We start from the raw sequence: 19,853 nt of genomic DNA, 5'->3' as shown, positions 1-19,853 counted from the left end.
TGGCCACAAGTGTCAGCCAGGATTACTTTACATGCGCTTAGGGGAGGGGAGGGGCACTTACTGGTACACCCAGCCAGAAAAATACGCAAAGCAGGCATAGTTAGACTCACAAAGAGCCCAACACATATGCATAAACATTAGACACAACCCACAGAGATATTCAGAGTGAAACCAGGTGGATACTTGGGGCACTGTCCCCAGTACACCCTAAAGCTAGAGACAACTGATAAGGACTCTGTGCAAACCAAACACGGGCAGTTTCACAGTTACTAACTCTCCTCTATACACAGGGCCTCCCAAAGTCCCTGCACAGGGGAGGGAACATCCCTACAAACCCAAGGAGTGAGCACGGAATTGGTAAAGTAAGAGGTGGTATGCCAATGACATTGGACACTACAGGGTAAGGGGGGTGCCCAAGCTCAGAGATGATAAAAAGATGGTAAGAAAGCTGGACTGGAGTGGAAGAGACATCTAGCAATGGGAGTGAAGTGGGAAGAGAGAGACGCTGGGACACGTCGTTAGAGGCGGCTGCTTTTCTGGAAGGCTTCTGTAGTGTGGGATAAGACAGGCACACATACCAAAGAGGCTGAGCCCCTCCTTCAGTCCACTGGCCACTTTGTACACTGATGGGTGAGACTCACTCTTAAATATCTGCAGAACACTGTCAGGGAGAAATTGAGTTTGGGGTGACTTGGATTTTTAAAGGAAATTGAGGAAATGCAAGGGGGTTGGGGATATCCTCCAGGGATCACGTCTTGATGTAAGGTTTGTCCCTCACTTCTCTCTGCCTCAGTTTCTTCTTTTAGAAAAAAAGGGTGACACCTTTGTGCTTTTCTTCCTCTCTCCCCCCTCATCCCCACTTCCTTTTCCTTCAGGAAGAGAGCTGTAGCCCCAGGATTAAAGAAATTAGAGCCTCATTAGGACTATTAGAGCATCAAACTTAGTCCTTCTCCCTCCCCAGAGATGCAGCCTCCCTCCATCTCCTTACCTGTAAGTGTCTTGATCTACGCTCACCAAATGGGCCCTGAGGACAGAAAACAAGCAGAAGGAAGGTGGCCGGGTGTGAGAGGTCTGATTCATTTCTAAGCTCCACCCCCTTGCCCACCTCCTGGGATACTATCTCGGTCTTCTCCCGAGAGCTCCACATCCTCTCAGGTATTCCTGTGTATCCTAGAGCACTTTACCTGACAGGTCACTGCCCGTGCCCCCCACTCTCACCCCCCACCCCAACCCTGTCTTACTACTCAGGCCTCCCAATCCCATCTTACTTTGGTTGACATTAGGGTAAATCACCTACAACACAAATTTCTTAAAGCCCAGGATGGGGACGTTGACGTTATAGTCTTCCAGTTCAACACCAATTCTTCTTCGACTCAGAAACTTGAGCAGCCCTCCAAGTGCTCGAACCTGCGCGGGGATCAGTAGTGGAGCTGGGGTAAGTCCCAGTGTCCTGGATGTTGGACAACACCAGGGAAAACTATCATTGTCCTGGGCCTGATCAGTACCTCCCAGCACTCAACCCGAGGAGTAGGGTGCTTGTGCCTTTCTCCACCCTGCAGCATTCCATCCCTTAGCTCCCAGGACCCTTCTCACCGTGAGGAGGCAGTCAAAGGGAATGATGGAGGAGAGGAAGAGAATTTTCTCAGTGGTGGTCATGGAGTCTGGGATGAAAGAGTAGTTTCCAGAAAGAAGGCGCTGTTTACTTATCTCCAGACCTATTTTGGGGGAGGCATGAAAGGAAAAGGTCTTATAGCCCAATTTTTCACCCTATTTTAAGAATGAAACAATAGAAGCAAGAGAGATCATCTGACTTGCCAAGCTCACACGGGCAGTTAATGGAAAGCTGAAATAAGAACCAAAATTTCGGACTCTTAGTCTAATTCTCTCTTTATTTTACATAGGGTATAAAGACGTTTGGCTGAGACCACAACCTGAGAAAGATAATGGCTCAGGAGAGTAAGATATCTGTCTGGAATTGGGGATTTGGGGTCCAAATCATCATCATTTAACACCAATGTCCTAACATCTAATTAGGATAGAACATTCCCTGTCCTTTTTGCAAACCTGGGAAGGTTATGGAAGTGCCTTATGGATCATTAAGGTCACTGAGGCAGTGGCTCCCCCAACAAGTAGCTTTGGCTTAAGGGGGAAATTCCAACAATCAAAGCTGTCCAAAAAGTGTCACCACTCTCTCTTCTCAGGGGAGGCCTTCATCCCTAGACATGCCTAAGTGGAGGTTTCATAATAAGCTTATAATAAGGTTCTTAAAGGGTAGGGAGCAGGAGAGATCCTAAGGAGACTGCTCACGGGGTCTGGAGAACACAAAACTTTAGGTACGAAAAATCTGAGGGAAGATCTCTGATGATGGGGGTGGAATTAGGAGAAAGGGTTGGGAAGCTGGGATGGGGGATTGGGCAAAGCAAAGAGATACCAAAATCCACATTTGGCAAAAATATGATTTCAGGTCTCTTAGGCTCTCTGTGCTCCTGGGAGGCTGTCAGGGAGGCAAAGAAAGGCCATTAGTCTGTACATTTCAGTCTTCTGCCTCTGTCCCATCTTCCCTCTCACCCAATTCTGGCTTCCTGGCTCTACCTCCCTCCAATACCCTTTAGTCTCCTGTAATATTCCATATTTTAGTCTTTCCTCATTTTCCCTCTCAGGTTTACCCAGTCCTTACCAAGCTTCCCCAGAAACTGAGTCATATTCTCATCCTGTTTGGCACTGGTAACAACAGACTGGGGACTGATTTCATCCAGAACTTGGAAGGAGAATGGAGACCAAATGAGTTAAAGGATCTTTGATTCATCCTTTAAGGAAACCCACAGCCCTCCTCTTGCTATCTCCCTCCCCACCTAAAAAACTTATTTCCTCCCTCTAAGAGTAGGGAGTGCCCCACAAATTGGGAGCATAGGTAGGAGTCAGGCACGAGAATTAGGAAAAAAGTAAGACTGGCAGGGTGGTGGGAGGCAAGAGGGGTGCCCTGGAGACTGTTACTATAAACCCCTAGAGGACAGACATGATTTGCCAGGATTATATCTCCAGCACCTGATATATTGCACACACCTAATAAATATTTGTTGAATAATAAAATAAGTTCCCCAAAACAACAAACGGTCCTCTGGAAGTCAACTAATAAAACTGATTGAGTCAGGTAAGGACATATGAGTGAAAGAGCCTTTCCGTGCCAGGGTGGAGGGATTGCTGGTTCTGTCCCCACCTCTCTGGAGAAGCCTGAGGCTCTCGTGGTCTGGGGCGTCTGGCATGAAGTGGATGGTGGAATCACTAGTGTCATAGTAGGCAATGCCCAAGTGGCCTGAATTCCATAGCACACACAGATGGATCTGTCGGCGAGGAGGGAAGGAAAGCGGTATTCGAACCACTCCTAAGTGCAGGGCTGTGCCATGCTTTATTTAATCTTCATCATTTTCTCAAATCTCTGACTAGGCATCATCAACCCCCTTCACTACCTCTGAAACTGACGCTCAAGCGAGGTGAGTGACCAGCCCAGCATTTCCCGGCCCCTCTTTATTCTAACACCCGGACGTTCCAGTCAACTCCCCACTCTCCAGATTCATTCGAGCTCTCGTTCCCAAGACCCCGTCGCCCCAGGGACCTCCGCGGGCTCCTCCACGTCGTCGTCCTCCTCCGCCTCCCCGGGGCCCGGCACTGGGGCCGGGCTGGGGACGCTTGCCGCAGCCGCCCCGGGTCCCGGTCCCTGCGGCGTCCTGGCTGCAGTCGCTCCCAAGGAGGCCATGGCCTGCGAGGCTCTGCAGATTAGAAAAATGAAGGCGGTTCAGGAGCCAGCGTTCATTGCGAGGTAGCTGGGGAGGGTGGCGCGCTCAAGGGCAAGTGCACTGGGAAGTCAGGTAGAGGGCTGAGGCGACGGAAAGGTCACGTCGTTTTCAACATTTGTGGGGTATTTCGAGGTGATGTCTCAGGTATTTCACTGACGCACACTGGAAAACTCCCTCCCCCCGCCCCATTTCTGTCACGCCGAGGTTGTATTAGGATGGAGACGGTTTGAGGGCCCTGTGGAGCGAGCTGCACACGTCTCCTCTCCCCGCCCCTGCCAACCACACCCCAGCGACCGCAGCCCCAAGCTCTCGACTTCCCCACCAGAGTTGCAGATAACTTGCGGCGTTTTCCCGCCTTTTCAATCGGAACCACGACGTGCGTGACACCACGTCTACGACTAACAGCCACGAGCAGGCGTGAGGGGCGCGCCAGCGCGAGGACGGGGTGCGCGCGCAGACGCCCCTCCTCTTACCTGTTATTGGTCGGACAGACCCGGATCCTGCGTAGAGAGCCTACCGGGCGAGAGAGAGGAGGGGACCGCAGTTGCAGAAAAGGCCGACGCTGATTGGCCTATTCGCATGTGGGCGGTGCCAGAACATTCAAACTTCCCGCCCTCTGCCATAGCTTAGCACCTGGGTCTCTGGCTCTCAGGGTTTCTGGGCTTTGATTGACACTGGGTGGAGCCTGTGAGAAGGCCGGAAGCGGAGCTTGTGTCTGAGCCTCGGAAACTAGTCTGGGGGTGTTGCGGGGGGGATTGGAGGTAGGGCAGAAATCTGGAAGGAGGCCGATCTTAAAGGGCCGAAGGCGCGTTGTTTTTCTTTTCTTCTGGAGAGTGGAGATAAGCAACATTAATTCAACCTGTGCCAACAACTCTAAGTTAATATTTGTACACTCGGAGTTAATATTTATAAAGAGCTTAGAACAGTGCCTGACAAACATAGTAAGAGCAACGTGAGTGTTTTAAATAAATAAGCAGAAATAAGAAGTGAGACTCCTATGAGCCCTTTGCCAGTTTCCTGGGTACAGTGTATGACCACCCCCACAAGGGCACTACAGGGCCTAATTTATAATTTCAGCCTACCAAGAGGTGAAAACGTTGGAATTACACCAACACAGAGAGTAGACCTGATAAGATCTACACTCCTACTGGATGGAACATACCCATATCCCTGGGTGCATACACGCACCCTAAGAACAGAGGGTTGTCATTTATTCAGCAACTATTTAGTACCTATTCTGGGCCAGGTGGTGGACTCAAAGTAGTGAACATAATTAAGTCTGGGCTCCGTTCCATGAAGCTAACTTTTGACTGTGTTTGTCTCTCTGTGTGTGTGTGTAGGAAAAGCAAGGAGATTATGAGACAGAAATAAACCAACATATACTTTTAAAAACAGATCCCTTACAACACATCTTCCTCCCAGTTTTGTTTTGGGTACAGTGAGATGGGGAAATCCCACCCAAGACTTGAGGAAGGATGGTAAGGTAACCAGCTCTGCTAAACAGTGATTGGAAAATCCCGTCTAGAGAGAAAGGTGGGGGAGTGAGTTAAGGGCAAGGTTAATGGTTACCCTTGGCAAATTGCTGAGCAATAGAGCTATGGAAACCTGGAGGAGGCTGGTGATAGCTCTAAGGAGTGTCTGGGAGGGACACTCCTTCCTATCTGGGGTGGGAAGAGATTAGGGACTGGTTTACCAAGCCCAGGAAGGGGAGGGAGTAGAAAGGGAAGCCTGCCCAGAAGAGGAAAGGGGAGAGATCTTGAGATAGGAGAAAAGCGGGGGCAAGGAGATGAAATGGGAGGGAGACTTCTCTGATGCAGGATTTGGGGGTCAGCTCTGGGCTTTTAAAGCCGTGGGGCACTGCTGGATGATACCAGGAGAGGGCAGCATGACCTGTCATCTGGGAAATTAAGGCAAATACCTTCTGGGTAGCCATGCCAGCCAGCCAAAGTCAATATTGATGATTAAGGCAGCTCTAACTATAAAACTGTAGGAGAGAAAAGAGAGAAGCAGGGGAGAAGCTGTCAAACCTGTTTGAGTTCAGGGATGGCCCCACTTGCCCGAGGTTTCTCCCAGAGGGGACATCTTTGTGAGGCAGATTCTCTGGTGGACATTGACCAGCTGGAGAGGACCCTGGGAAGTAGGGCTGCTTTGATTCCCCCTTCCTCAGATGTAAGGGGTCCTATGTGCAGATTTTGAGGGTCACCCACCCACCCACACATACTCACAGAATCATCGTACATCCTTATAGGATGTTACAATTGAAGGGGGCGAATACCAAATATATCCATCCCCTCTCTGGGGAGGAAAGAGATAGGACTTCACCCAGGGAGGCGAAAACCCACAGAAGAGGAAGTGTGAGAGGAAACCACTAACTGCTGGTTTTCAGCAGCAAGTCTTGTCCCTCCACCCCACTCCTCCCCCTAGTCCCTCCCTTTTTTTTTTTTTTTTTTTTTTTAAGTTTCAAGCTCTGTTTTGCTCCTATGTCCTTGCACTCCACCAAGTTTTTTGGGAACTGTAGGTCTCTTGTTAGACAGAGGGTGATGAAGAAGAAAGAGAAGGAATGATTCGAAAGGAGAGTCAAGATGTGGAGGGTGGACTACGTCCAATTTGGAGGACATATTCTCAGGCTATTTTTCAGCAGGTCATAGTTTGATAGAACTCCAAAATCAAGGTTACTGGGGAAGGAAAGAGCTACTCTTCCTGGGTCCTCCCTACTTATTTATTTGTGTCCCCAAGGACTCCACTCACTCTATTCTGTCTGATCTTTCCTTTTTACTTGTGATAGGACCAGCTACCATCCTCCCCTAGAATTCCTGGGGCCAAAATAACCCCATCCTTCCACCCCATCTCCAAGGCAACCTTCAGTAAGAAAAGGACAAAGGGGCACAGGAAGGGGGGGTGCTAAAGTAGAAGCATTAAAGCCGACCAGGCTACTGGGGGGGAGCGTACCTCCCCCAGTGATGAGGCCCCCAGGCTCAACTTCCTGTTTCATTAGCGCAGGCCTGGTTGTCTCCCTACCTATGCCCCTCCCTTCCTTTCTCCACTCTTTTCCTCCAGTCCCAGCTTCCACTTCCAAGTTCCTCTCCAGGACCACAGTCCTAGCAACCCAGAATTTGGACTGAAATCTGGAAGGGACGTGGGAAAAGGAATAATTGACCACTTTCCCATCCTAAAATTCCGTCTGGGCCCTCATGGGCGTGCCCAACCCGTTGATAATCAAGTTTTTTGTGTGAAGGTAGCGTGGGAAAATCCTCTGATTAATGAAGCAGGGAAACTGAGGCAGAAATAAAGTCTTGTGTTCAAGGTTACTAGCAGAGAAACGAGGAGGTCCCTAGGATTCCCTCACCTTAACATCCCCTCCTGATCCTCCGGGAGACCTGAGGACCTCCCCCTCCGGGCCCACTCCCTGATCGTCGGGTCCCGCCCCCCTCCTGTCCCCTCCCCAGGTTCAGGGCGGGGCCGGTCGGTGAGTCAGCGGCTCCCTGATCCTGGCCGGGAGGTGATCGAGCTGAAGAGCTGGGTGTAACGTACGCTGAGTTGGTGGGGAGGCCGTGTCTGTAGTGAGCGGGTCAGATCGGGCTTGTGTTGCTCTGAAGTGACAGTCCTAGCTCTGGGGGAGAGAATCTCTGCCTGTGAGACCCGCCTTCCCTGGCCCGGGCCCCTCCCAGTTCCCCCAGCGACGGCCGCTTCCTGGTCCCCGTCACAACCATGGCTGAAGAACAACCGCAGGTCGAATTGTTCGTGAAGGTAAGAACACCACCTTCTTCCTAGGCCACCCTGCGAATTCCTGAAAGGCAGTTCTCACCTTTCCCCAGCTCCAGCTTTCACACCCCAATCCCATCCCTCGTTACCCCCACCCACAGCCCCACGTGCAGTCTTTGGAATGGGGGGGCTAGCTGGTTGTGGAGGGGAAGACAATTGACGAGTATGCGGATAATGAGAATTGTAGGCTCAACCCTGAAAAGTTTGTAAAAGTCCAAGTTTTCAGCAGCCTAAAGGACCGCAAGATAGAGAAAAGGGAAGGTTCCCAGGAATGGGGATGATTGACTGGGGTGGGGGTGGAGGGGTGTACAAGCTGATGGAAGAACAGGGAGAAAAGGGAACCGGGGGAATTCCAACAGAATTAAATTTGGGAGGGTCTGAGAGGAGCATCAGGACTGTAGGCCCTATGAGAAGATCAGAGGATGAGGGGTGTAGTGGGGGAGATTTGCAAAAGTGTGTTTGTGTGTGGGTGTGTGAGGCCCGACTGGGAGGTTTCAAGGGGGAGAGGATTGTGTTAGGGAAGCCTGGGAGTGGGAGGTCAACTGGGAAGAATTGATGGGGCAGAAGGAGACAGGAGAGTGGGAGTGAAAGCAGAGCTGGAGAGGTGATGGGTGGAGAAGCGTGTCCCGGGGACTTGGGTTAGTGAGAGAAAGGGAGGTGGCGAGGAGATGAGAGTTTAGCTGTGGCTACCTCGAGGCTAGATGAGGAGAGAAATCAGAAAGAGGAGGAGAGCTGGGTAAGGGCTTTCAGGGTTTGGGGGTTGCAGAAGCAGGAGAAAAAGATTTGCCCCAACTCTCCTCTGTCTGTGGGTGTGGATGAGGAGAGGTGGTCGCATGGCATTTGGACATCAAAACCACGGGCGGCGGCCTCCACTGTTTCTTCCTGCTCCCTTCCCCACCAAGCTTCCCCGTCTGGACCTCATCTCTGAGCCCCCTCCCTCCCTTTGGAGGCCTACCCTCTGTGTCTTCTTGTTTGCACATTCTCTCCTGCCCTCACTTTCCTGCTTCCTTTTTCTTCACTTCCTCCCTTTTGTTCATTTGTCTTTGTGTGCTGCTGCCTGTTTCTCCCTCTCCTTTATGCTCAATTTCTCCGGCAGCCATTCCCTGCCACTGTGCCCAGTGAAGTGCCTGGGCCCACCCACTTAGGTGTGGTCCCTACCTCAGTCACACCCGCCTCAAGGGCTATTTTTACTCCTGGCTGAGTCTGGGCTGCAGAGATTCCGGCCCTGGGTCCTGTGTGAGAAGGAGGAGGATTATCTGGAGCCAGAGGACTTGTGCTGGGAGACCCCTGCAGGCAATGGCGGGGAAGAAGGAGGTGGCCTTGGAAGCCCAGTCCTCAGCCTCCCAGGTCCCTGCCCCCACTCCTTGCCAGGAAGGAAGCTGCTGAGGCTGGAGGCACCATAAGATGAATCACCCTCAGCCTAGGGGGAGGTGTCCCTTGGGAGATGAGGTCACCACTTGCCAATTAGACGGCAGCCCCCCTCTGCAAGGTCCTCTACATCTCTAGGGCAGGGCTCTGAACCCCTTGACTCCCCACCCAGCTGCCCAGAAACAGCTTGGCTCTAAGTATAGAGAACCAGAACTCTGGCTTCCAAACCCTGCCCCACCTCTCCTGTCCTCAGGCTCTGCTCCATTCAGGAAGCCAAAAATCCAGGCCTCTAGCCTACAACTTGGGCCTCACCAGAGTCCCTCCCTAGGGGCTACTTCATGGGTTGATATGAGACTTAAATGAGTTTTTATAGGTAAAGTGCTTAAAATAACACTTAGAAAACTACACTATTGTTAGTCTTTCCTCCCCAGGGTCCAGATCCTTTAACTTCTCCACAATCCATGTGCCCTCTGCCCACCGCCTGCCTGTCCTCAACTCTGGGAACCAGAAGCCAACTTTTGCAGAAAGTGTTCCCACTGACCTGCCCTGAGTTTGACCCGGCTCCCGAGTGGAGAGCCCAGTTCTGGGGGGGGTGGGGGGGGCTTTTATTGGAGACCAAGTGTGTGTCATGACGAGGCAGAAAACAGCTATGTCTGGGAGTGGAATGTCTGGGAGTGGAAGATGCTGAAAATGGCCTGGGGATGGGTAGCGTGCCCCAGGCCTAACCTTGGGGGTGGGGGTTGCTTTTCAGGCTGGCAGTGATGGGGCCAAGATTGGGAACTGCCCCTTCTCCCAGAGACTGTTCATGGTGCTCTGGCTCAAGGGAGTCACTTTCAACGTCACCACCGTTGACACTAAGAGGTGGGCCCACTTCTGTTCTTCTAAACACCCCTTGTGCTCACACGTGCATATGCACACACTCAGCCACCCAACCCCTTCCATCCTGAACCTTTTTCCCTCCCACCCAGAGCCCCTTTCTCTTCCCACATCCCTCCATCTCCCCTTTCTGGTTCTCCCTGACCCCCTTTTCCTGTCCTGATGCCTGACTTCTCCTCCAGGCGAACTGAGACAGTACAGAAGCTGTGCCCAGGAGGACAGCTTCCATTCCTGCTGTATGGCACCGAAGTACACACAGACACCAACAAGATTGAGGAATTTCTGGAGGCAGTGTTGTCACCCCCCAGGTATTGGGGCACTCAGAAAGGGGTGTTAAGGGAGCTGGGAGGCTCTGAGAAAGAGAGAGGTTGGAAAAATGAAAAATAGATGGTGATGGGGCTGGGACGGGAGCTGAGGCTCCTCCCAGGAAGATATCTTACCCAGTTTCTCCCGTTGGCTTTCAGGTACCCCAAGCTGGCAGCTCTGAATCCCGAATCCAACACAGCTGGGCTGGACATATTTGCCAAATTTTCTGCCTACATCAAGAATTCAAACCCAGCACTCAATGATAGTGAGTCTTGTTGCTCAGAGGCCTGGGTCCTAGAAGGAATGGAGAAGATCCAGGCATTGGAAGGAATGACAAAATTCAGATATCAGGGAGATGGATGGAGCAGATGTTGGCAAACTTTCACCACCACCCGCATTGCCTTATTTTTGCTTAACCCCATATTTCCTTGCATTCTCCTTGGCCTTGACTTTTAAACGTCTCTCATTTTTTCCCCCGTTTCTCCTGCTCCACTGGGGATATTAGCTGCTGGGTTGGCTGCAGGCCTGTTTTCCTGCAGAACAGCGTTGTGCTTAAGAACAGGAACTCTAGATCCAGACTACCTGAGTACAAATCCTACTAGTTGTGTGACTTTGGGCAATTCATTTAACCTCTCGGTAAATCCATCTCCAGATCTATAAAATGAGGATAATAATACCTATTTTGTGGGTCGGTGTAAGAATTAAACGAGTTTTTGTATGTAAAGTTCTTAGATTAACACAGAAAGCTCATTACATTAGTGTTAACTATTATTATTTTGGACTGGCCTCACATTCGTGTTCACCCCGACCCCACCCCATGGATCTTCTTGGACTATTTTTCTGATGTTCTAGCCAATTTCCCTGTCTTGCAGATCTGGAGAAGGGGCTCCTCAAAGCCCTGAAAGTTTTAGACAATTACTTGACATCCCCCCTCCCTGAAGAAGTGGATGAGACCAGTGCTGAGGATGAGGGCATCTCTCAGAGGAAGTTTCTGGATGGCAATGAGCTCACACTGGCTGACTGCAACCTGTTGCCAAAGCTCCACATAGTACAGGTGAGTGGTCATCGTGGGACGAGAGGATGGCCACTGGGATGGCTTCCTATGACAACCACTCTGAAGGTTGTTTCTTTCTTAAACGGTGGTTTCTATACATTGCCACCAATAGTGGATACCATTCCATTTTTTCTCAACAGTCATTGCTGGCAAGACCACTGCCTGAAAAAATTACATTCCCTGATACAAGTCATAGGTGCAGGCAGACTGGCCGAGGGTAACACATTCACAGTAGTACTTTCAAGAATGCTTTTTCTGTCTCTATCACTGCCAAATCCCCAGATCAGACAGCAGGCTGGTCCTAAAATCAAAAGTTTTAACTCTTTTTATAGCTTTAGTCTCCACTTCCTCTTGTGGGAGATGAAAACTGTTGGTTCCCATGTTTTTGTCATAGCCTTACAGCTACGGTTTTAGTTTGTGAAACATGGACCCAATGTCAGTCTGCCATAAAACTGTGTATTGAACTAGGCACCGAAAGACAAGGCAATTAATTAGTCCTTGCCCCAAAGGATTTGAAATCTAGTCAAATGAAAAATAGAGACAAAAGTTGCTTTGGAAAAAAATGATGGTTTGTGAATTATATCTCAATAAAATCAAGAGACGAAAGGTAGCACCATGGAATGGGGTGGTCTGTAAAGGAGCTGGTTATCACTAAGTGTAGAGGAAGGGTGAAGACATTATAAGACATTGCGGAGTTAAGAAAGCCAATTGGAGAAGATGATTCATGTGGGAGGTAAGGATCCAAGGAAGAGAAGCCAGATAGTGGAGACTTGAATGCCTGGACTGGACAGGATGACTGGATTTGTTCAGGTAGGACTTGGGATAAGAGAAAGACCACAGTATGGCTTCCCTAAGGCTAATATGTCGGTCCCTCTCCTCTCCCCACCCCCAGGTGGTATGTAAGAAGTACCGGGGATTCTCCATCCCAGAGGTGTTCCGGGGAGTACATCGGTATTTGCGCAATGCCTATGCTCGGGAAGAGTTCTCCTCCACTTGTCCAGATGATGAGGAGATCGAGCTGGCCTATGAGCAAGTGGCCAAGGCCCTCAAATAAGCCCCTCCTGGGGCTACCTTGCCCCCCTCCATTTTTCTCCACAAAGTGGTTTCCACTTGGCTACCCAATGGACACACTCCAAAATGGCCAGTGGGGAGTGAATTTTGGAGCACTTGTGCAGGACTGGCTGGGGGATGAAGGGAAGGAATGGGGGTTCTGGGTGAGATTTTTATTGTGGGGTGGGGTGGGTAGGACAATGTATTTCAGTAATAAAATACAGAATGAAAAAAATCTAGTGTTGTTTTTATACAAAGCTTGCTGGAAATGTGGGTAACACGAAATGAAGGGTGAGTCAAGTGACCTTGAGCTCAGAGCTGAAGCCAGGAATTTAGAAGAGGGGTGCTTGCTGTGCTTTTGTTTTTTTTCAATCCGCCAGCCCGTCGTCGAGCTGTCTTGCACTCCGCTCCCTGTCGCTTTTGTAGCCCTGTCTTCAGTGGGGGCCAGATTTGGGTGGGCGGGAGCAGTGCTCGAGGGCGGGGCCGAATTCAGAAAGGAGGGGCACGATCCCTGTGGAATGGGCGCGGCAAAGGAGGACTGAGTGGGCGTGGCCTCGAGGAGCCCCGCCCCGTCCCGCTTAGACAATGCCCTGGAGCCGCCAGACCGTCGCGCCCCCGCCCCACCTTAGTATTTGAGCTTTCCTACGCAGGGACCCCTCAAAGCCAAAGCTCCAGTCCCCGAGGCTTGAAGACTAGGACTCTTCTCCACCAACTCTGTCCTGGGGTAGGGGGTGGGGGGCCAGCCAAGATCACAAAGCTGCAGGAGTGGGGGTGGCAGCTGGAGGTGAGTCGGGGGTGGGAGGTGTCCCCTGGGCCCCGTTGGGGCCGGAGCCCGGGGGTGTCGGGCCCTTGCCTGCATCGGACAGAGTGCTGGGGGACGACATTTGGGTGCGGAGCTGAGTGGGGTGGACTTGGGGGAAAAGACGGGGAGAGCAGGGGACCGAGTCCTGGAACCCGGAGTGGCTCCCGCTCCCCGGAACCACGCCCCCGTTTCCCCGCCCCTCAGATTTCGCTTTAGACCTCTCCCAGTCCTCCGGGACTCGGTCTGGTTTATACTGGGTCGCGCTAGGGGCAGAGAGACGGGGCGGGGTGGAGAGGATGTTTAACTCTTTAGGCTCTAATTCCTCCCACCTTGCCCCTCTCACCCTTTCTCATTCCGACATCCAAGACTTCCATCCCCAAGGCCCTCTCCCCCCACTTGTCTTCTGTCCCGTAACCCCTGTGGGTTCCCCACCGCCTTTCGGTTCCCTACAGCAGCGAGCAGCTGAGGGTTAAGGGGGCGGGGCCGCTGCATTTTTGGGGAGTGAGCGCATCCTAGCGGCTGCCAAGAGGGGCGCCCGGCAGGAACCTCACGAAGCCCCCGAGTAGGGGCAACAGGTGTTTTGGAGATTAGGGGATCCTGGTCTTGCTTCTCGGACTCACCCTAAAGCAGAAGACCCGCGAGCGTGCGGGTGGAATGGGGTAGGCAGGAGAGGAAGGTCTGGAGGGGGTGGGGAAGAGTGGGAGGAGGAAGATGGCAGGAGGAAGACCCTGGCGTTCTTAACCACCCCCTACGCCTTTAATGCGTGTCTCTTTCTCTGTCTCCCCCATTCTGTCTCTTCTCACAGACAGGTGAAATAAAAGGAAAAAACTAAGAAATCAGCGCGGCTGGAGGGGGAGTCTGTGTGGATGGGATGGGGACACCAGGGGAAGGGCTGGGCCGCTGCTCCCATGCCCTGATCCGGGGGGTCCCGGAGAGCCTGGCGTCGGGGGAGGGTGCGGGGGCTGGCATCCCGGCTCTGGACCTGGCCAAAGCTCAGAGGGAGCATGGGGTGCTGGGGGGTAAACTGAGGCAGCGGTTGGGGCTGCAGCTGCTAGAATTGCCTCCTGAAGAGTCGCTGCCGCTGGGACCGCTGCTCGGTGACACCGCCGTGATCCAAGGGGACACGGCCCTAATCACGCGACCTTGGAGCCCTGCCCGCAGGCCAGAGGTGAGCACCAAGGTGGGTGGGGGGAGGGAGAAGGGAGGAACTGGACATCCGCGAGGCTTTAGGGAAGAATTGCGGGTGAGATTTTCTCAGCCCCTCGCCCTCTTCTCTTGCCTTAAGGTGGATGGAGTCCGCAAAGCCCTCCAGGACCTGGGGCTCCGAATAGTGGAGATGGGGGATGAGAACGCGACGCTGGATGGTACCGATGTTCTTTTTACCGGTGAGGCTGGGGTGCCAGCACCCCTGGGGGTTGGCCCAAGGAAGCAGAGTTTGAAAGACTGGGCCACCTCAGGTCTTGTTTCCAACTCATTTCCTCTCGCCCTCAAACCTCTGTGGCCTCAGGCCGGGAGTTTTTCGTAGGCCTCTCCAAGTGGACTAATCACCGAGGAGCAGAGATCGTGGCAGACACGTTCCGGGTGAGAGCCGGACCAGCCTTGGGTGGGAAGCAGCGGGGAGCGGATGGGGGTCAGAAGGGCCTGGGGAGAGCGGCGCTGAGGAGGGAAAGGCTGAGGGCAGCCTGTGTTTAAGGGTAACCCCTCACCTCCCCCCCCATGTCCCTGCCTACTTTCCCTTGTTCTCCCTAGGACTTCGCTGTCTCCACAGTGCCGGTATCGAGCTCCTCCCACCTGCGCGGCTTCTGTGGCATGGGGGGACCCCGCACTGTGGTGGCCGGTAGCAGCGAAGCTGCCCAAAAGGCTGTCAGGGTGAGGAGGGGCGGGGCTGGAGTGGGGCAGATTGGGCGAAAGTGGGTGTGGTTCTGGGCCTGGGAGCAGAGGAGAATTAGCTCCAGCACCTACTACCTTTACAGAGGTCCATCTACTGTGAAAACACGAGAAAACAACAAGTTAGGATAGTGAAACAGGGAGCTGGGAAACCCAGGAACAAGGTCAATTAACATCTCTTTTAAAAAATCCCCAAAGGTGGCATCTAAGCTGTGACTTAAAGGATGGATGGCATTGACAGGTGGGGGCTGAAGAAGGGGAGTAGTTAGTTACAGGTGGAAAGAACTTCATTCACTAAAGTGCTTAGAACAGCTTCTGACACACAATAAGTCCTTTGTGCTTGCTGTCATTATTCCACCACTGTAATTGTCCCCAACCCTAGTTGTAGTAGGGCAGCCAGGCTCAGTTATGGAGAGGCTCTGAGACTTGAATGCTTCCTCCTTCCTCCTTCCTCTGCCCCAGGCAATGGCGGTGTTGACAGACCACCCCTATGCCTCCCTGACCCTCCCAGACGATGCAGCTGCTGACTGTCTCTTTCTGCGTCCTGGGTTGCCTGGTGTGCCCCCTTTCCTCCTGCACCGCGGAGGTGGGGACCTGCCCAACAGCCAGGAGGTGAGGGAAGGCAGGGGCTCCATCCCCAACAACAACCAAAGAAAGGAGTCTCAGGCCTTCCTAGTGGGAGGAAGGAGGGGTGCCTTTTCCAGAAGCCCGGGTGGGACTGCTCTGAGCTGGCGGCAGAGGGGCGGGCCTGGCTGTGGCCTCAGGGTCTCACTCCTATCTCCCACTCCATGTCCTCCCTGTAGGCACTACAGAAGCTCTCCGATGTCACCCTGGTACCTGTGTCCTGCTCAGAACTGGAGAAGGCAGGCGCAGGGCTCAGCTCCCTCTGCCTGGTCCTCAGCACACGGCCCCACAGCTGAGGGCCTGGTTTTGTGGTCCTGGCTGGCCAGGGGTAGGGCAGCATAGGGGGTAGAAGAGGAAGGAAGGTGAGACAGGATTGGTGAATAGTTAGTAGTGGGGAGAGGGACTCAAGATAGGGGGAGGGCATAGTGTGGGAAAAAGGATAGAGGCCACAGAGTGAGTCCTCTCCCCCAGAACTAATAAAACAGAACTGACCTTTTAGACTGGACTGTGTGTGGCTGGTGTCTTGGTAGAGGGACAAGGGCAGGGCGGAAACCTGAGGTTGGGGATAGTGCCAGGAAGGAGGCCTCTTTCACTCGTCAAAGCCTCATTAGGCACTTGCTGGCTTATTGCCCAGCCGTGTCATAGGTAAGATGGACAGGACAGAACTTCTATTGTGGAGAACATGTACAGGGAGAAGAGAGAGTATCGGTGAATCACTCATTGAATTTATCTAAATGTCAGATGATTCAGAGACTGGTAGATTACCAGCCCATCCCTAGTTGATAGAGAGAAAGAAATGACGCTTCTAGGGATATTAATTTTCATTCAATCATTTACTGAGGCTTAGCAGTGATATGAAAAGGGTCAGTCTCCTGACATCAGGGAACTCACAATACACGAAAATGTCTTACAAATTCAAATACAGGTTGTGATGGAACAATTCATAGGAGGCTGGTACTATGAGAGACATAAGGGAACTTCCAGAACATCAAAGTATGCAGGGGGGCAAACAGGGTCAAGGATGGCATCCCAGAAGGCTACACTTGAACTGAGTCCTGAGGATAAATAAGGATTAGCCAGGCAGGTAGTGGGGAGGAGGGAAAAAGGTAATCCATGAAGGAATTGTGCTGGACAACAGCAAACAGCATTTGGGGCCTGGGGACTGGCATGTTGTGTGCATGTGGTGTGACAGAGAGAAGCCTGGAGAGGAGGTAGGCAAGTGCTGTGGCACCTTGTACCCCATACCAAAGTCCATGGGCCCAGAGCTGAAGGTTAAGGGAAGAAATACTACAGTTCTGAAACACAGGCTGTTAGGAGCAGGTCAGTATTTGGGAGGGATCTCTCTGGCTTCAGAGAGGAGGGCAAGGGCAGGGGGATGAGGTGGGGCTATGGGAAATCCAAGGAGGAAATGAGGAGAGTACATTCAGGTGGCAGTGCTGGGAGTGAAGAGGGTGTGGATTTGACAGTGACATTAAAATAGAACAGCAGGACTTGGTTCATTGGGAGTGAGAGGAAGGAGGTCTGCATGACTCCCAGTTTCTGGCTTGGGCAACTGGGCTGATCAAGAGAGATTGCAGAGGAGGATTAAGTAAATGGCTTGGGACATGCTGTGTGCAAAATGCCTAGGGCAGGGATGTCTGAGGGACAATTTGGAAATCCCATATCTGAGATCTGAGTTGGAGAGAGTTCTGGGTGTCATTTGCTGAGATGAAGGCTGAGGACTGGCTGTGGATGACAGCTTCCCAGAAGAGGGAGAAGGCAGATAAAGAAAGAGACAAACCTAGAATGGTAGGGAGTACCATGGGGGTAGGGAGAAAGGAAGAGAAATCTAGAAGGAACACACCAGCATTAAAGAAAACCAGCTTAAAGAAGGGAGCGATCAAAGGCCAAGCCAGATGAATGCTAAAAAATGTCTATTGGGTGTGGCCATTAGGACATCACTGGCAACCTCAAGGGAGTGGAGTGAAGGAAAAGAAAATGGAAGAGATAGGTGTAGGCCTCTGGTTCAAAGAGCTTGACTATGGAGGAAAGGGGAGAGATGGGACAACTATCTAGGCGTGGTTGATGTCTTAACATGGTGAGACAGGGCTTGATGAGGTTTAGACAGAGGACAGCAGTGGTGAAGGAGACATGGAGTAACTGAAGTAATGAGAGGTGGGGCAACTGAAGGAGCAAGATCAGTGGCAGAGCCTGGAACCCAGGTGTCCTGACTCCCAGTCTACCTTTTCTAGGGGAGAGGCTGGGGGGGAGAAGGTTATGGAGAGTTGGGAGCCCCAGCTTGTGAGGTTTGAAGTAAGGGCTTTCCTTCAAACTACAACCGCATAGATGGTGGAGGCATCAGCAGGGACCACAGGGGACAACTGGCGAGGCCTTCTGAGGGCCATATGATCCAGGTCTGCGTAGAGCAGGCTCTAAAGGGTGGGGAGGAAGGCAGGAGGGTCTCAGAAGTGTGACTCCCCTGCCAGGCCTCTGTCTCTCTCGGTCCACTTTTCTCAGGGATTCTGGCCTGTCCCCTCCCTTCCCCAAGCCCTTACCGGCTCCTGGTCCAGGTCCCCTGCAATCTTAGGTTCCTCCTCCTTTACTGGCCTCTGGGATTCGGCTTTCACAAGTGGAGCTATGTGAGGGGGACACAGCTGAAGGATAGAGAGTAGGTGACCAACTTGTCTGCTCCCAGCAAGGGCTCAGACTCAGGAATTGAGGGGTGGGGAATGTGCGGGTAGGAAAAGGAAAATGGGGTGGAGTTAGTCTCACCAAATCTGGGGACTGGTCGAAGCGGGGGCGGGGGCGAGCGCCTGTTAGGGATGCATAATAGTCTTTGAGAGCTACCAATCTTGTCTTGCTTGTTCTCGGCTCGAGGCCGCGCCAACCACAACCCAGCAACTTGCAGGCTCTGACCCGCAAAATAACTTAGGCTCCACCCCCACATGTAGTCCCTCCCACGCCCTGATCCTGCTCCCCTTTCTCTTCCTGAGCCATGGCTCCACCCACCAGCCTGTGGCCTCGTCCCCAAGTTCTGATTTCCCCCATTCTCCAAAGCACATCCCAATGCTCCTGGTCTAGCTTTTGTCCGCGAAACTTCTGGTCCTGCTCCTCCCGCCTCTGGTCACGCCCCATTAAACCATGCCCCGCCCCTCGCTCTCACCTGCGCCGCCAGTAGACCACGCCCAACGTTCCGAGTCCCAGCACTAGGCCCGCGCCCAGCAGTGGGATCAGGAGCTGGGGATACACGGACCCTGGGGGAATGGTGGAAAGGGGTGGTGGAGCCGAGGTCAGGGGTGCGGGGAAAGACGGCTGCCTCTCCCGCTCAGGAATCGACCACCAAGGCCCCCCTCCCTGCCGGGGATGTGTGTCCGAGTTAAGTCCCCCTGTGCTGGAAGGCTTCGACGTACCCTGGCTAGGCCCCGGAGCCCCGCAATCGGCCCTGTCCCCCAGCACGTGAAGCACCGTACGGCTCTCCTCTTCGTGGCGGCCTTTGCAGATAAAGGTGCCCGAGTCACCCGCGCTCAGAAGCAGCTCCAGCCGCCGGATACCAGGGTCCAGGGCGCGTAGGCGGCCAGCAAACAGCTGGCTAGGAGACACGGTGGGGGTCCCGCTCGAAGAGGCCCACAGGATCGGGCGGCGTCCTTTGGACAGGCCCTTACAGGCTGGGAAACTAGGCGCCCAGGCCCAGCGGATGGGATGCGAGACCCCTATGCAGGAGAGATTCACCCGGTCCCCAGGGTGGCCGTCCAAGGGAACTAGTGGAGTCCGGGGGCAGTGGTTAAGGTCACGTCCACAGGACGAGACAACCCCCCTCCCTCCCATCTCCTCACTCTTCCCTCTCCTCTGCTGTCCCACTATCTTGTACCTTCCCACCCACATCCCAGCCCCCAGTCTCCCCCACCCCTCCTAAGTCTTTCCTTGTTCATCCCGATTTTCTCAGGGATGGCTTACCCCCCGGGTCCCCCTGTGCCCTCGACAGCAGCAGCGGTAGCAGCTGCAGAACCAGGACCATGGCTGGGATGTGGTGGGGAGAGGAGGCGAGTGAATCAGCACAGGAGACCGGAGGGAAACGGGAGTGGGGGAGAAGGGAGGATCCGCGGGTCTGGGGGCTCCGATAAGAGGGGGGCGGGGCCACCAGCTGCCGGGATCCCTCTGGGAGTCCTCGCAGGCTAGTGCACAGCCATGCTTAAAATTCGTGCTCCGGCTGTATACACAGCATTTTCTCAAACTTTTAACAGCTGCAGGCTGCAGCAGAGCAGCGGTCGCAGCGCCACGAATTCCCACTGAATTCAAACCCTGACGTTGCCATCTACTACTAGCTGCGTGATATGGGCAAGTAGCTTAACTT

General features: G+C 53.0%; 4 protein-coding genes across 14 annotated transcripts in view; 2 read left to right on the top strand and 2 right to left on the bottom strand.

Annotated features, from left to right (window-relative positions):
* MSH5 (mutS homolog 5) overlaps positions 1-10,334 on the bottom strand; it is a 20,168-nt gene extending 9,834 nt beyond the window's left edge. For 2 of the 3 annotated variants that reach the window (XM_033102939.1, XM_033102942.1), the window contains exons 1-9: positions 4,117-4,239; positions 3,614-3,767; positions 3,218-3,341; positions 2,678-2,758; positions 2,432-2,494; positions 1,594-1,715; positions 1,298-1,407; positions 989-1,024; positions 579-661 (exon numbers count right to left, since the gene is read on the bottom strand). In XM_033102939.1, the coding sequence (XP_032958830.1) occupies positions 579-661; positions 989-1,024; positions 1,298-1,407; positions 1,594-1,715; positions 2,432-2,494; positions 2,678-2,758; positions 3,218-3,341; positions 3,614-3,754 (760 nt within the window). In that variant the 5' untranslated portion in view covers positions 3,755-3,767; positions 4,117-4,239. Of the gene's footprint in view, positions 1-578; positions 662-988; positions 1,025-1,297; positions 1,408-1,593; positions 1,716-2,431; positions 2,495-2,677; positions 2,759-3,217; positions 3,342-3,613; positions 3,768-4,116; positions 4,240-4,267; positions 4,308-10,240 lie in introns of those variants that run through there. The other variant, XM_033102941.1, reaches the window with a different exon arrangement.
* On the bottom strand, positions 3,691-19,853 carry MPIG6B (megakaryocyte and platelet inhibitory receptor G6b). 8 transcript variants are annotated; one of them, XR_004422703.1, is made up of 7 exons: positions 19,457-19,845; positions 18,913-19,260; positions 18,666-18,756; positions 18,275-18,315; positions 18,058-18,156; positions 4,268-4,307; positions 3,691-3,767 (listed from the first exon to the last, which is right to left on the bottom strand). XR_004422703.1 is itself a non-coding variant. In XM_033102945.1 (6 exons), exons 1-6 carry the CDS (start codon positions 19,515-19,517, stop codon positions 10,386-10,388), a joined length of 636 nt encoding a protein of 211 aa, XP_032958836.1. In that variant the 5' UTR covers positions 19,518-19,850; the 3' UTR covers positions 10,281-10,385. The 8 variants fall into 8 exon arrangements, 7 of the variants coding, with proteins under 7 accessions (XP_032958836.1, XP_032958838.1, XP_032958834.1 ...); XM_033102945.1 differs by lacking the exons at positions 3,691-3,767; positions 4,268-4,307 and adding an exon at positions 10,281-10,400 and having other exon boundaries at positions 18,058-18,137; positions 19,457-19,850; XM_033102947.1 differs by lacking the exons at positions 3,691-3,767; positions 4,268-4,307 and adding an exon at positions 10,281-10,400.
* Positions 7,246-12,457, top strand: CLIC1 (chloride intracellular channel 1). Its single transcript, XM_033102953.1, has 6 exons — positions 7,246-7,541; positions 9,676-9,785; positions 9,983-10,108; positions 10,265-10,371; positions 10,979-11,160; positions 12,053-12,457. The coding sequence occupies exons 1-6, from the start codon at positions 7,503-7,505 to the stop codon at positions 12,212-12,214; spliced, it is 726 nt and encodes a 241-aa protein (XP_032958844.1). The 5' UTR covers positions 7,246-7,502; the 3' UTR covers positions 12,215-12,457.
* On the top strand, positions 12,773-16,021 carry DDAH2 (dimethylarginine dimethylaminohydrolase 2). 2 transcript variants are annotated; one of them, XM_033102952.1, is made up of 7 exons: positions 12,773-12,994; positions 13,818-14,180; positions 14,298-14,397; positions 14,520-14,593; positions 14,762-14,881; positions 15,362-15,511; positions 15,703-16,021. In XM_033102952.1, exons 2-7 carry the CDS (start codon positions 13,884-13,886, stop codon positions 15,817-15,819), a joined length of 858 nt encoding a protein of 285 aa, XP_032958843.1. In that variant the 5' UTR covers positions 12,773-12,994; positions 13,818-13,883; the 3' UTR covers positions 15,820-16,021. The 2 variants fall into 2 exon arrangements, with proteins under 2 accessions (XP_032958843.1, XP_032958842.1); XM_033102951.1 differs by lacking the exon at positions 12,773-12,994 and adding an exon at positions 13,108-13,671.

The sequence above is a fragment of the Rhinolophus ferrumequinum genome, chromosome 3 (assembly GCF_004115265.2).
Source record: "Rhinolophus ferrumequinum isolate MPI-CBG mRhiFer1 chromosome 3, mRhiFer1_v1.p, whole genome shotgun sequence".
In the NCBI taxonomy this organism is placed as follows: Eukaryota; Metazoa; Chordata; class Mammalia; order Chiroptera; family Rhinolophidae; genus Rhinolophus; species Rhinolophus ferrumequinum.
This window is presented reverse-complemented; position numbering and strand designations above follow the sequence as displayed.

What these genes read in the sequence shown, in the direction of transcription:
- CLIC1 (XM_033102953.1), top strand. Translation starts at nt 7,503, where the DNA reads ATGGCTGAAGAACAACCGCAGGTCGAATTGTTCGTGAAG. An exon ending in AGGTCGAATTGTTCGTGAAG is followed by an intron (nt 7,542 to 9,675) that starts GTAAGAACACCA and finishes GTTGCTTTTCAG; the next exon opens with GCTGGCAGTGATGGGGCCAA. An exon ending in AAACCCAGCACTCAATGATA is followed by an intron (nt 10,372 to 10,978) that starts GTGAGTCTTGTT and finishes CCTGTCTTGCAG; the next exon opens with ATCTGGAGAAGGGGCTCCTC.
- DDAH2 (XM_033102952.1), top strand. Translation starts at nt 13,884, where the DNA reads ATGGGGACACCAGGGGAAGGGCTGGGCCGCTGCTCCCATGCCCTGATC. An exon ending in CTGCCCAAAAGGCTGTCAGG is followed by an intron (nt 14,882 to 15,361) that starts GTGAGGAGGGGC and finishes CCTCTGCCCCAG; the next exon opens with GCAATGGCGGTGTTGACAGA. An exon ending in ACCTGCCCAACAGCCAGGAG is followed by an intron (nt 15,512 to 15,702) that starts GTGAGGGAAGGC and finishes TCCTCCCTGTAG; the next exon opens with GCACTACAGAAGCTCTCCGA.
- MPIG6B (XM_033102943.1), bottom strand. Translation starts at nt 19,517, where the DNA reads ATGGTCCTGGTTCTGCAGCTGCTACCGCTGCTGCTGTCGAGGGCACAG. An exon ending in GTGGTCTACTGGCGGCGCAG is followed by an intron (nt 18,316 to 18,665) that starts GTGAGAGCGAGG and finishes CATCCCTAACAG; the next exon opens with GCGCTCGCCCCCGCCCCCGC. An exon ending in GGGACCTGGACCAGGAGCCG is followed by an intron (nt 12,722 to 18,057) that starts GTAAGGGCTTGG and finishes CCCATTCCACAG; the next exon opens with GGATCGTGCCCCTCCTTTCT.